Source organism: Spermophilus citellus (genome assembly GCF_964194105.1).
Source record: "Spermophilus citellus genome assembly, chromosome: 2".
Taxonomy (NCBI): Eukaryota; Metazoa; Chordata; class Mammalia; order Rodentia; family Sciuridae; genus Spermophilus; species Spermophilus citellus.
The window spans coordinates 54,253,561-54,268,389 of NC_138183.1; the positions used below are offsets into that span (position 1 = coordinate 54,253,561).

At 32.3% G+C, this 14,829-nt stretch overlaps 1 protein-coding gene across 2 annotated transcripts in view; it reads right to left on the minus strand.

Moving 5' to 3' along the window:
- The window catches only part of CNTLN (centlein), a 332,078-nt gene that overhangs the window by 13,559 nt on the left and 303,690 nt on the right, over positions 1–14,829 (minus strand). For both annotated transcript variants that reach the window (XM_081278288.1, XM_081278287.1), the window contains exons 24-25: positions 12,512–12,697; positions 9,841–9,918 (exon numbers count right to left, since the gene is read on the minus strand). In XM_081278288.1, coding sequence (XP_081134414.1) covers positions 9,841–9,918; positions 12,512–12,697 — 264 coding nt within the window. The remainder of the gene's footprint in view (positions 1–9,840; positions 9,919–12,511; positions 12,698–14,829) is intronic.

The following is a 14,829-nucleotide window of genomic DNA, read 5'->3' on the forward strand; positions in this document are numbered from 1 at the left end:
AACTTGAGTATAGTGAAAGGGAAAATATAAATTTTATATTACGTATGCTTTTTAAAAAGGATCTGAATCAGTGAGACTTTGAGACTTTTCATTAAGAAAGGTCAATGTTGTTTATTATAAAATTGAAGGTTACAATTTTGGTATACTATTTATGTATACATACATGCACATATATACAAACACATTTATTATCTTTAAATTAAGATTGAACTTTTTAAAATAATTAAGAACGCTATCAGAAGACAATTTATTTATAGTTTAAATTTGGCAGTAAATCGTAAGATGTTTCCTAAATGTCATTTGTATAAATGTAATTTCTGCCACATATGCCAATAGATAATGTCTCTTGGAGATGTGCTGAAAATTGCCAGAGAAAGCTGTGTTTGCTGCTGTCAAACTCTGATAAAGAATATAATTTTTCCCTTTAATTTAAAATTTTGAATCTTATTCTACAAGTTATAAGGCAGAATTGAGAATATTGAGTTGGAAAAATTTATTTTATTTATTCTTTTGCCTCGAGTGTTTCCACAACATCTAATGCAATTTGGTGATCTATTCTATTTATAGAGTCCTTGGGGTAGGGGTGACCCTTTGTCAGATACTTCAGGTCTTAGTAAAAAGCACTGTCAGCAAGCTCTTTACGGCCATGGTAAGTTATGTAGGATGTAAGAAATGCTTGAACATTTAAATTATCTGTATCCTTAGTAAAAAAAAATCCAATGGTAACTCTAGGCCTATGATTAGGCTTTTTGTCTGGTTCTTTAGAGACATTGGTACTCCTTCTTGAAAACTTCCCTAAATAGGGCTGTGTGTCACTGGATGCTCAGCAATTATCAAGGGTGTTAATCTCCCTCATTTCCCACCCCCATCAAAAGACACTTAACAGACTTATGACCAATATTCTTATAGAACAGAGACTACTACTGTGCCCTCATCTTCAAGGCAATGCCTTGAACAATTATACCAGCCCAGAGAGGACCTCAATTCCCAATCCCCTGATTAGTTTGCACTCCTGTCACCTTTTGTGGACACTGGCTCACACCAAAGCCTGACACATCCCTACTTTATCCCATCTCACCCACCCACCTGAAAGACCTTTAAAGAGGTTGTAGGTGTTTTATAGTCTTAGCCAACACATATGACAACAACTAATATATCTTTTGTTTTTGAGCACCACTGTGCCACATCCCCAGCCCTATTTTGTATTTTATTTAGAGACAGGGTCTCACTGAATTGCTCAGTGCCTTGCCATTGCTGAGGCTGGCTTTGAATTTACGATCCTCCTGTCTCAGCCTCCTGACCTGCTGGGATTACAGGTGTGAGACATGGCGCCCAGCCACAACTAATATATCTTAATATTGGTATTCAGCTATCCTAATGTAATTAGTTTTCTTTTCAAAAGCAAAGAACTGTGTAGTAGAGTTTTGTCTTTTCCCCATATACTTCCTTTAAGACTAGGTGAGATAAACACAACAGAGGGACGCCTTTAAGAGCTTACAATCTGTTGTAATAAACAGAAGTTATTCTTTATGTAGACTTTAAAGAAATTATTTGGGGGATCAAAAGGACTAGGTTCACATGGATGTGAATATGGAATTCAGAAAAAGAAATAGCTTAATTGATTATAAAAAGTATTTAACTCGAGTTAGAACCTTGCTATAGGCTGAATGCGTGTATTCTCCCAATGTGATGGTACTGAGATGGGAACATCAGGAGGTAACTATGTCCGGAGGGTGAATTCGTAGTGAATAGGATTAACTTTTATGAGATATAAGAGATTGTTCACTATCTCTGCTCTCTGCATAAAAATACAATGACAAGACCCCAGTCTATAAACAGGAAGAATGCCCTCACTCACAATGAATCTGCCAGTGCCTTGATTAGACTTCCTGGTCTGCAGAACTAAATTATTATTATTTCTTATTCTTTATTAGAAAAAGAAATAAGAAATAAATTATTGTTTGAACTGTCTAGTCTGTGGTATTCTGTTATAGCAGCCTGAACTAAGATAGCCCTTAATTATAGAGGCAGGAAAAATAAAGGGAATGGGAAAGGTACAAAAGAGAGTTGAATTAATCAGTCTCTTATTTATTACTGATTTAAATATAATTCTCCCAGAATCTAAGTGAATAAAGATGATGGATTATACATGCTTATTCAGAATATTCAATAAATATTTATTATGCACCTATTATTATATGCCAGGCAATGAGCAATGCATTTTCTGGGGTGACTGTACCAAGTGTGGTGACAAGATGTGCTTTTAAAGTAAATAATGAAAAATTAATATTTAGACATAGAAAATCACTAGAATACTAAGGTTTAATTATTTTTTATATATTGTCCCATGACCTAAACTCTTATTATCTTTTTTAAGGATGAAAAAACACTTTCACTGGTGACAAAACTTTTTACATGCATTATTTTATTTATCATTCCAAGTCTGTGATAATTTTTCTACTTTATAGTTGAAGATATTGGGCTAAAAAGGCTTTAGTTACTTGCTCAAAGCTAACTATTGCACATGCTAGTATGAACTAGGACACAAATTGAGGTCTTTTGACTAGCAACCATTGTGAGCATACTGCAAGGAGAAGTTTTGGTTAATATAAGGAGAAACTGAATAATCACATGCCAAGACATGCAATGTCAAAAATTGACTTGTTCAACATTTTTGGAATTTCCTATTATTCTACAAGGCAGAGATCATGTTTTGGAGGAGTTCCTGGCTTAGCTATTTTACAATGAAAAAGATTCTAAGTTTGGTGTTTTGATTATAATACTTCATAATACTTCCTTTCATACATCTTGTTCAGTTGCTTACAGGCCAAGGCAAAACCTAATTTCAAATCTACATGAAAAATGTTTTTTTTTTTTTCCCTTTGACTGTTACAAAGAAACCAGAATGGTGTGACATAGGCTGGGCTTCAAGGTACAGAATTGGATGAGATTTTATTATGTACTGGTTTTGTGGGTAATTTATGATTTTAGGATTTTAGGCCATAGTTTGCCGACTTTTTGTTTTCCCTCAGCACATTATAGAAAATAAAAGATTACTGACTGTGACTTCAAGTAACTTATCCGAGGGCAGAATTTTCTTATAGTGCATTTGGCTACATAAATTTTGCTCTCTTTACTTCCTTTTTTTTTGAACAGTACTGGAAATGGAATCCAGGACACCATACATGTTAGGCAAGCACTTAGTTGGCTCTCACATTAATAAGTGCCTCCTAATGTTTTGGAAATAAGAAAATAAAGTTACCTTCCATAAATTATACTGGAATTATAATTATAATGGAAAGAAATACTCTTGTGGCCCCAAATACTGCCTATAAATACTATTTAATTTTTGGTTAAGATTTTATAAACAACATAAATGTAATTATTTTAACTGTTCTTATTATTCAGTGGCATTAAGTGCATTACACATTTTATGCAACCATTACCACCATCTATCTCCACAAAGTTTTCACCCTGCCAAATTGAAACTTTGTACCTATTAAACAATAACTGAGAAAAAAAATCATGAGTTATGACCAAAAACTGATAATATAGTTCAGAATCAAGTTTAATTATTTTATTTAAAAGGTCCTTTTAACTTCAATCACAAATGACATTTTTTTCTGATGATGTGAAATTAGATTTGACATTGTGAAATCAAAAAGTATCACAGCAAAGTGCTGAGTGGAGAGTTTTATCTTGTGCTACTTTAGCTAGATGTGAGGAATAAGTCTGTAGGGTTTATATGTGTACATGTGTCAGAAAGAGGTGAGTGTGTAAGCATGAAAGTATTTGAGTGTTTATGATATAAATGTAACACTGGAAGCAATCAGAGTTATGTCTTCAGAGTTACAAGGAAAAACTTTCAGTTAACCTTCAGACTGGTAGTACATTCTACAAAAGCCAGGGAGATTTATAAACTCCACACTGAAAGGCACTCTATAGAAGTAAGCATATTTTGTAGTCAGACACTGGGGAAGTGAACCATTTTAAATTTCAGCATCTGCAAGATCTGAAGCAACTAACAGGGACAGAAATATTTAAAGCTGAAGAAAAACTACTTATCGAAGCCTGTGACCAACCACTGAAGAAAAAATAATTGTAAATATTGTTCCAATATTAAACTGGAATATTTAATATTGACATGTTTAATATTGTTCCAATACAAGCAAATGACTGATACAAAGTTTATTAAAATAAACTAAATAAAACCCAGAAAACTATTAGCAAGCAAGAAAGAATAAGGCAAAAACAAAATGTAATCAAGACACACATTTCTAGCCATTCATGGCTGAAGTTTTCTTACAAATCTTAGTAAAGAACTACACTATGATTATTACTGTATATTGTTTTTATTAATGCAAACATATGTTTGTATATATTTATGTGGGTACACACACACACACGCACACACCCCACATATATATCCAAAATTCTACTCAAGTGAGTCATTTAGTAAATTTCATAGATAATCTATTTTAACTATTTACTGTCCTCCCTCCTTATAAATGTAAGCTGTATGATGGTAACTGGATTTTTCTCTTTTCATTCACTGCTGTATCCCCCAAACCTTTAATAATGCCTGACATGTAGTAGGTATTCAAAATATGTTTTTCAAATGAATTTCACAGCACAGGCTGTTTTATCTCCACTAGTTCTTTCCATTTCCTTTATAAAGTCCTTAGTATAAAAGAACAGTTTCAGGTATTATCAAGGCCTGAAAACAAAATTAAATGATCTTTATTATAATTTTAATTTTGAAGATTAGAATGATTAAAAGAAATAAACAGTGTCATTCAGAGGTAAGGTGTAAAAAATTGGGTTCTTTTTTTATATGGACATGTGAATTTACCTTGTTCATACAAGGTCAATTAGAGTATAAAAAGATTATACAAAAGGACATCTCCTTATGTGTCAACTGAAGAAAAACACAAAATATGACATAAAATAATTTCTCTTTACTTATATTTATAGTCAATTAAATACAATTAAAGCAATCTCTGTTAATGGTGGAAGGTATAGCATATGTGATATAAGAACTTTATCGTATTTGTAAACATTTTTTTAAAATACACCCCACATCAAGGAACTAATTTGGAGCTAAAACACATAACATAAAATTTGCCACTTTAAAGTATATAATGTAAAAAAAATATTTTTCAATATTGGGGACTGAACATAGGTGTTCTATTATGGAGATAAATCCCTAGTCCCTTTTATTTTTTATTTGGAGACAGGGTCTAGCTAAGTTGCTCAGGCTGGCCTTGAACTTGTGATCCTCCTGCTACCACTTGTTTAGCTGAGATTACAGGCATGTGACACTGTGCCTGGCTAACTAATTGGTTTTTAGTATATTTACAAGTTTTGCAACCATCATTACTGTCTAATTTCAGAACATCTTTATCACTCCCTCAAAATACCCTGTACTGATTAGCAACTTCTCTCCATCTTCCCATATCCTTTGGCAACCACTAATCTACTTTGTTTTTATGGATTTGCCTTTTCTAGACAATTCATGAGAATGGAATCATACCATACAACATAGCATTTTTGTGACTGGCTTCTTTTACTTAATATATGGTTTATAAGATTTTTTACTGTTGTAACATGTACCAATATTTCATTCCATTTTGTGGGTTAATTATATTCCACTGTATGCAATAATATATTTTGTTTGTCCATTCATCAGTTGTTTCCACATTTGAGCTACTATGAATAATGCTGCTATGAGCATTCATGTACAAATTTTTGTACAGGCATGCTCATTTCTCGTGGACATATATTTAGGAGTGAAATTGCTGGGTCACATGGTAAGTCTATCTGATAATTCTATCTTTGACTTCTTAAGGAATAGCCACATTATTTTCCACAGGGCTGCACCATTTTATATTCACACCAGGCAGTGTATGAAGGTTCTAGCTACTCCACATCCTCACCAAATCTTATTATCATTTTTATTACAGCCATCCTAGTAGGTATGAATCATTATCTTTTTTTAGTTATACTTTTCTAATGGCTAATGATGCTAAACATCTTTTCATCTTTTTTATTGGCTATTTGTATATCTTCTTGGAAAAATGTCTATTCAAGTTCTTTTCTCTTTGTAAACTATTTTTTCCATTTGTTTTGTTGAAGTGTGAGAGTTTGGATTGTATTTCTTTCTTTCTTTTTTTTTTTTTTTTGAGATGGGGTCTTGTTTTGTTGCTCAGGTTGGTCTCTCAAACTCGTGGACTTAAGTGATTCTGCCTCATTCTGTCAAGTAGCTGGGATTACAGGTACCACCATGCTCTGCTTTAAAATGTCTTTTTTCCCTTTTTTGATTATAATTGTTAGTGCATATTAATTGTATAATTATTTAGTTTCATTTTAACACAAAATATATTCTTAAGTGGTTAAATTTCACTGAGAAGAGCCAGAGAGAAGGCTGGAATGAATTAAGAAAAAAGTGAGTCCTTGAATATTGTTAACCTATTAAATTTTCTCTTGTTTTAATCATTTTTAACATCTTTTTCCTACCAAAACCTTCTTTATCTCTTTTGATCCCTAAAATTACTACAGGCATCTGCATCTTTCTCATCACACAAGGTATTAATGGTATGGTACCCATCTTTGGTTTCTACTTTTTAATCTCTTCAACTAATCTCATTACTACTGTGTAGTCACTCACTATAATGTGGATTATATCTATATCCAGGCTTTATTTTTCCGTGGCCAGAGACATACAGATCCTCACTGGACCATACCTAGCTACTTTCTTACTCCCACTCTGTTCTCCAAAACCATTCCACGCTGATCTTACATATCTTTCTCTTGTAAAACTGAATATGTCCCTTTCCTGTTCAAAAGCTTGTAACTCTATTTTTCCCACTCCCTATATTATAGACAAACTAATTTAAGGGTTTCTCTCATTTTATTGTAATTATTAATGTGCTTCATTGTCTCTGTAATGAATTTTAAGTTTTAAAAGCAATTAATGCCAAAATAGGAATTCATACAAGTAAAAATGTTCAAAGAAATGAAAGGTAGCTATGCCATTAAAAAAAAAGAAAGATCTTCAGTGTGGTTTTTATTATTTGAAATCTGTGGGGACAAAGACATTGCAAAAAAAATAAAACAAATAAAATTACAATTGGATTAAGACTACTTGAAACATTGAAGACATACATTTGCATTCTGTAAGTTAAAATTTTAGACCTTTTAGTTCTCATGCACTTTTGCCTAACAGCAGCAGTAGGTATTACTCTGCTGTGTAGTTTCACACTGCCACATGGCAGAACTGCTTTTTATTTTGTGGTATATGTTTTATCAATATAAAATTTTATCAAGTGAATGCAGATTAATTTTTTAACACAAAAACAATTATATAGTCCTATCCTTAAGCAAAAGACAAAACCGCAGGAGTAGATTTATCCCTGTGACTTCAGAATTCTATTACACACAGCATCCAACACAGGTGGGACATAAAAGGAAAGTTTAACTATAATTTTATCTTTGAATTATTATAATATTCAATCACCAATATTGAATTAATTAGTAGGTTTTTTAGGGAATGTGCTTAATTATTCCACAAATCAAAATCACATAATACATAATTACAATACGGTGTAAGCTATAAGCTAAATCAAATATGTGAATGAAGATATTTACAATATTGCCCACACAATCCTGTGAGCATAACTCATACTCTAAAAATACTGGTGGGCAAAGAAAAGGTTTTCTAAAATCCTAGACAAATATAATTGCTGGGATTGTGAGAGAAGAAAAGAAGGCTAACAAAAACAAGAGATGTTTTCTATTTTATAGATTTTTCTCTTGGGCATAATTATAAAGTGACATTCAAGTGCAACCAATGAAGTTCCCCCTTTTTTTTCCTCTCAAAATCCAAAGACATCAGCAAAATCACCTATGTCAGTAATAAAAATAAAAAGTCTTTGACTTTTTAAATGTTATCATACTGTCACAGTGGAATAAAATTAGCTTGAAAAATGATCTAAAGGCACATGATGCAGTTCATTATGTATAACAGCAACAGCAGCGGTTTCCCAGTGTTCATAAAGCCTGCTCCATTAAATTTACCTCCAGTCAATAATTAGGAGTCCACAAATAAACCTGGGCAATTAAATCAATACTACCAGGCAATTATATTCCAGAGTCCAGGCTCAGTGGCACAAAAAGGCACTATATCAAACTGCAGTATTAAGCAGTCTGATGCCATTTTCAATGCGATTTTTTTTTTACATTAACTGGACAGAATAAGCATATATCTAGATAATGTAGAATGTGTGTATGTATCTCCACATGTATTAGTCAGAAAAAGCATAAGCTTTAATAAAATTTAATAAAGATTTACACACACATTGATTTATTACTTTTTATGGCCATAATTGATGATAAAATCCCGAATTAAAATAAATTAAAAGAAATGCAAGGTCATATTTACAAGGTGAGTACTTTAAAAATTCATTTAAAAGTTTATTTTTATCATTTTCAAGCTAAAAGAAAAAGAAAAAAAATCTCATAACAGTCATTACTATATGCTCTGACATGCCAAGCCTCGGACTGGGTTCTGGGCATACAAAATAAAAAATGGCTTCTCTTCTATAAAAGTTTTTGTTTAGCAACCATGTATCTACACTTAACAACTTTAAGCAAAAGATTGTTAATCACCCTCTATTATTTTTGAAGTGTCTCCAGATAATGTTTCAAAATATATAAAATTGATACTATAATATGAATAATTTACATATTTTATACTTATTGGCTTTACCAAAAGCACCGAAACTGCTATTTTTAAAAATAAATGTAAAATAATTGCATTTAAAATCAGTTTCTATTTTTATTACTTAAAAGGAAAACATTTACAGTGTTTTTCAAAAAATCACAAAGACAATATTTTTGCTATTTTTACAAATATGTTTTAGCTTTCATTTATTCCAGATCAGTTTTTAAATAAACAATTAAGTTGAGCAAAAAGAACAATAATGAAAAAGTTTTAGAATACATTACATGCTGTCAGTGATGTCAAAACAAAAGCTGGCTATGACTAGAAAATCAGGGCTCTCACCTGCCAATAAACTGCCCTTGATCACTTACAAGAGGGGCGCATCCCAGCAGACTATATGTGTATTAAAAAAATACTTGAAAGGAAAGAAAAAGTATCACACAGGTCACAGCAGCAGTCTCAATAGACCCCTTAGGGATTTCAACTCGTCTTGGCCTTGTCATCCTCTATGCAGCTTTCCACTCGGCCCAGAAAATGTCGATAGGAAAATGTTTGAGGGGTCTCTGGTGGAAATTTTTTCATTCTTTCTGCATTGACAGGATGCCAAATCAATATTTACTTCCCACTAACAAGCTGCTCGAGGTCTCAGTAGAAAATATTGTACAGAATGCGGGAAGACACAGTAATAAACAGCTGTCTGGCTGTGAGGAAAACATGAATTGACTGGAAACAGGTCCACAGTAAAAGGTCACTGAAACCCATGAACTCCTCAGGTGTCCATATCAACTACTAACTTTAAAGACACATAATAAAGAATCTCTTTTCCTAAGAGGTCTGAGAGAATGGATCCTTTTCAGTCTAGCAGGTATAGAGGTTGACTCAATAATTTAATTAATGCATTTGCTAAGACCCATGTTGGTTCTCTCCCAGGGCATTTGTTTCATTTGTTAAGTCCAAAAGTACAAATAGAGGGTTAACTTTCCTGTCTACCTCTTGGAATACTTTTTTATCTAAAGAAGTAAATAATGGGTTTTTGTAAAAAAGTTAGGCATCAAGTAAAAATGTTCAGCTTGGAATTTTTCTTTGGAAGTTTTAATATATGAAGAAAAATGAAATACCTGTCCTTCTAGAAGTTTCTGAATGTATAACAGCCATTCCTTGTCATTTTCAGTTTCTATCTTTATCTTTTCAATTTCCTAAAAGAAATAAAAACACCTGTGTTAATTGCATGTCTGTGAACTTGGGTGACATTATTAGGTATTTAATAAATTTAGGGAGTTATCAGTAGAATAATTTTCAACACAGTAGTCTCTCCCCTCAAAGTAGGAATATTAATGCATGCTTTTTAATATTTAACTTGCAAATATTTATACATATGTTGAAGACAAAACTATACTTCTATATTTCATAATAATTTAGGAATACTTCATTTCGGCTTTCCTGGTAGAGCTCAAGATATGGACTGAGATGGGAATGAAAGCAATTTTGAAAAAATAAAAAAGAAGATCGTATTGTAAAAAAGAATCATTTTCAAGTGATCCTCACAACATAAATCCTTATATTAAAAAAAAACTTATCCAAAGATAACTAATTGTTATACTTACAAATTGATAGAACATGCCTCTGACATATTTAAATGCTTGTTGATTTAAAATATTCAATAGTTACTGATAGGCAAGGGATACTCCAACTTTAAGTGCTATAAGTCACTATTTTTAACTCGTCAATTATCAAGATAAAATATTTCTGAAATTATATATTCACAAGTACATTTGATTAATTAAAATCATAGTTAAGATCTTTGCAAACAAAGGGGACTTTCCAAAAGGAGAAGTATTTGAGAAACTGTAACATCTGTTTAAACTTACTATATGCCAGGTAGCATGCTAGGCATTTCACAGAGGCTATCACAGTTTTTGACATGAATCTATTACAGTTTGATGCAGTTTAAAGAACATAAGTTAGGAGGTCTGGGCTCTGCTTAGGTAAAACACTGAACTCTTTAGATCTCTAAAAGATCAGGGATCAGACTAAATAAGTTCTGGTTTACAATTACATATGGTAAATATACCAGGGTGAACTGATCCTTCTTAGAAGAAAGTATTTATATTTCAGTCTTATTTCCTTTTAGGAGAGGCTTCATTTAAGGTAGTGTGGAATGCAATATTGCAGTGCTATGTGCTCTGGGTTTAGATTGCATTTGCCCAGAGACAGAGGTGCCATTTCTTCACAAAAAAAAAAAAAATGCATCATCCAGTCTATGGGACTATAATAAGAGACCTTTTCTAAATAATATATTGGAGGGGGACAACTTTTTCTAATTTGCCCATTCAAATCGGTGTTTTCCTAAATTGTCAGCCCCAGAGAGGTTAACTTTTAAAGACCAAACAAAGGCAGTGGCTCTATGTTCCAAAAGAGGTACATGTTTTTGTAAATGAAATGCATGTGTTCATGTGCATACACATGTGCATGGGTAAGCACACACACAGACACACACAGACATACACACAGAGACACACCTACACAAGGGGTTTTGCTAAATGTGCATGTTAAAACTCCAAAGTAACAGTATATAATGAAAAATAATAATGAAAAACAGCCAAAAATTAAGGTTGAGGCCTCTAAGTTTTTCATTATTAATCAGCATATTTTAAGTTAAATTTAAATTTATTTAAAATTAAATCTCTCTAATAAAGAATGGTTAATACCCTTGGTAGAGGTATCATTATCTTCCATGTGTCTTTATTTGAAAGTACTACTTCAAAGTTCAGAATTTGGTAGAAAGTCATAAACACTGTGACAGACTAAATATAGAAATCTGATAATTCACTTTCTCATTCACCCATTGGATAAAAATAATCTCCACAGAATTCCTTCGGCCTCCTTTCAAAGAATTATTGGAAGTTAAAAAGCCTTCACAAATTGTAGATATGCTCTACTCCAGATCTTGTAGAAGCTGTTGGGGCTGAAGGATAACCTCATACAAACATTTAAGTTTATCATTTTATCTCTTCATTTGGGTAAATATCTATTGGGATATCCTTAGTGCTATCATATCTTTATTCTTTTCAAACAATAAAAAATCTAATATTGATGTTAAAGTTTAGAGGCAGAACAAGACCAAACATCCTCCAAAGGTTTCAAAGAATACAGTGCATAGACATGATTCTACTCTTCATAGGGTGGCAACTATGTCAAAACACAGTGCTCCCCAGGAAGGGATATGGTACTACTGAAGATCTGAACCTTACGCAGGTAGTTCACTCAGGAGCATTTTACCCAAGTTAAAACAGTAAATATACTTTTTCAACAATATATTTTCAAAAAATATATTGACCAACAATAGCTTTGGATTAAGCCAGGAAAGCCTGTAGATTTACTACTTTTAAAAAATTTCACATACAAGATTTTTGTCTAATCAATGGTGACTCAGTATAACTAAATCCATTCAAACTGGTTTAATTAAAAATACTTGCTTACATGAAACATAATGATGAACTATATTAAAGAAAATGGAGAAGATAAGAAAGGGTAACTTATCTGAGTAACAAACAAACAATTTGAAAGATTAAATGCACCTACTCATTTCTATATCACAAGCTAAATTTCCCAAAAGGTCTTTTGAGTTGATTAATACTCAAATGTATACTCAAATGTTGTTGGCACCTTAACATTCCTGCCTTCATGAATATATTCTTAAAGATTGAGTTCTGAGAACAAAATAAAAAGACATGTACTTAAATAAATGTTGAATAATCCTGTTATTAAAAGATATTTAAATGATCTTACCGATTCATCTTCTGTCTCCAATATTTCCTCTAAGTCTGACCGTGAAATGTTCAGGATAGAAGCTGCCAAGGTCTGAGCTTTCTGGGCTGAGGTTTTACAAGTGTTCCTGTTTTTCTGTAGTTTTTTAAGCTCTCTGATTTGTTGCCTTATCACACAGACATCATTTTCTAACTCTTTCACCAAAGCCTGCAATATATTAGAAAGAAAGTGGGCTTTTATATGGAAATTATAATGAAGACAAAGAGTCTAAACATAAAAATGTGAAAATACTGGCTAATATTTTTTCAATATTTTATTAGTTGTTGGTGGACCTTTATTTATTTTTATGTGGTGCTGAGAATTGAACCCAGTGCCTCACACATGTTAGGCAATCACTCTACTACAGAGTCACAACCCAGCCCTAGCTAATCTTTTTTTAAAGGATTATTCTAGTTTTATTTGTTTTGGAATATAACAGATTGATACTTACATCATGTCAATATGCAAAAACAAACAAACAAACAAACCAAAAAACCTCTCTTAAGTGACTTAACCAATTTGCTGGATTAACCTAAGCTCTCCAATCTCTCTTTCAATACATCATCTGATATCTTGATTGTGAATGATTATAGCAAGCAGGCTACTTTTAGTCATAATTAAGCATATTTACTCTGCTAATTGACCTGACACTAAAAATCAGTTCTATGAATTCCTAAATGTGTGTGTGTGTGTGTGTGTGTGTGTGTGTGTGTATATTAGTTGACATAATTCATTTAATTATTATATAAGCTGATGAAAGATGATGAGAAAGAAGGGTTGTTTCTGTTTTACTAAAACTGAATTAGACATGGCTTTGGAAGGACTTGAGAAAGACAAGTAGGGTAAAAGTTCAATTAAATGAACTGAGGGCAAGCCAAGCAATAAAGGATTGAAAACAAATCCTAAAAAAGCTAGGATTGCCTCACCAAAGTCTCTAAATTGTCCCTTTGAGAAATCAACAAGTGCAATGCTATACCACTCCTACATTTGTGTAAGATACTCTTTACTTGGATGGAGAGTTCTGTGTCTAACTGCATGGCCTTGTGAGCTGAGAGTAGGTTAGTTAGATGTTGGAGCTGTTTTCAATCCTTTACTAGCTCACTTCAGTAAATAATTGTGCTCATATAACTGTAATTTGATAGCTGTTACTTAATTTTATTTCCATTTCTCCTCCAAGGCACTACCAATTTATACCTCTTCATGAAAGTACCTGTTTCTCCATACCATTAGGAAATCATCTATCTAATGTTTCAATGTAGTATTTGATTTTTTACTGTTTTTTTTTTTTTTTTGGTGGTATCAGGGATTAAACCCAGGGGTGCTTAAGCACCCTTTTAATTTTTAGATGGGTCTTCCTTAAATTGCTTAGGGCCTCTCTAAATTACCAGGATTGGCTTTGGACTTGAGATCCTCCTGCCTCAGCCTCCTGAGCTGCTGGGATTATGGGCCTGTACCACCAACTCAGGTTGACATTTTCATTGTACTTTAAAGTTTCATTTCTTTTATTATAAAGAAGTTGAGAATCAGCCTTGAGATAATAGTATTTTCTTTGTCATTTTTTTTTTTTTTGCTTCTCTTGATAATGTGTAAGAGTTCTTTACAAATTAGGGAAATTATATTTTTCTGTTTTATGTATTTCATTTTTCATAATCTGTTCTTTTTATTTTGACAATAATAGGGTTTTATACCAAAGAAAATATGTTTAACTTTTTATGGACTCTGATTTATAAATCTCTTTCTTTCTCATTTTTGAAGTCAGTGGTATACTTTAAAAAGCATTCTCCACTATGAGGTATAATTAAGGCATGTTCAATTCATGATTTTTTTTTCCTTGCTACTTTTTGTTTTGATTTTTCATTTTTAAGTGCAATCTCATCTTTCCTCCACTGATTCCATGTGTTTTAGTTGAGTTTCTGGGATTCCATTCTTTATTAGTAAAATTTTATAATATATTTCAATTAGTGAGACTTTATAATCAATTTTACATTTTTTTCCCTTTGGAGCTAGCTTTCCATCATTATCCTTCTTTTCCAGATTTTTCTTGGTAATGTTTGCTTAATTTTCCATATGAATTTCAGATTAAACTTGTCTGGATCCCTGCCTCTTGCCCCAAGTCTTACTGCTAATATTATTTGAGTTATGTTAAATTTTATTTGGATAACTTTAACAATAATTTTTAGTTGTAAATCGACACAATATCTTTTTATGTATTTCCTTTTTTTAAAAAAATGTGGTGCTGAGGATTGAACCCAGTGCCTCAGACATTCAAGGCAAGTGCTTTACCACTAAGCTACAGTCCC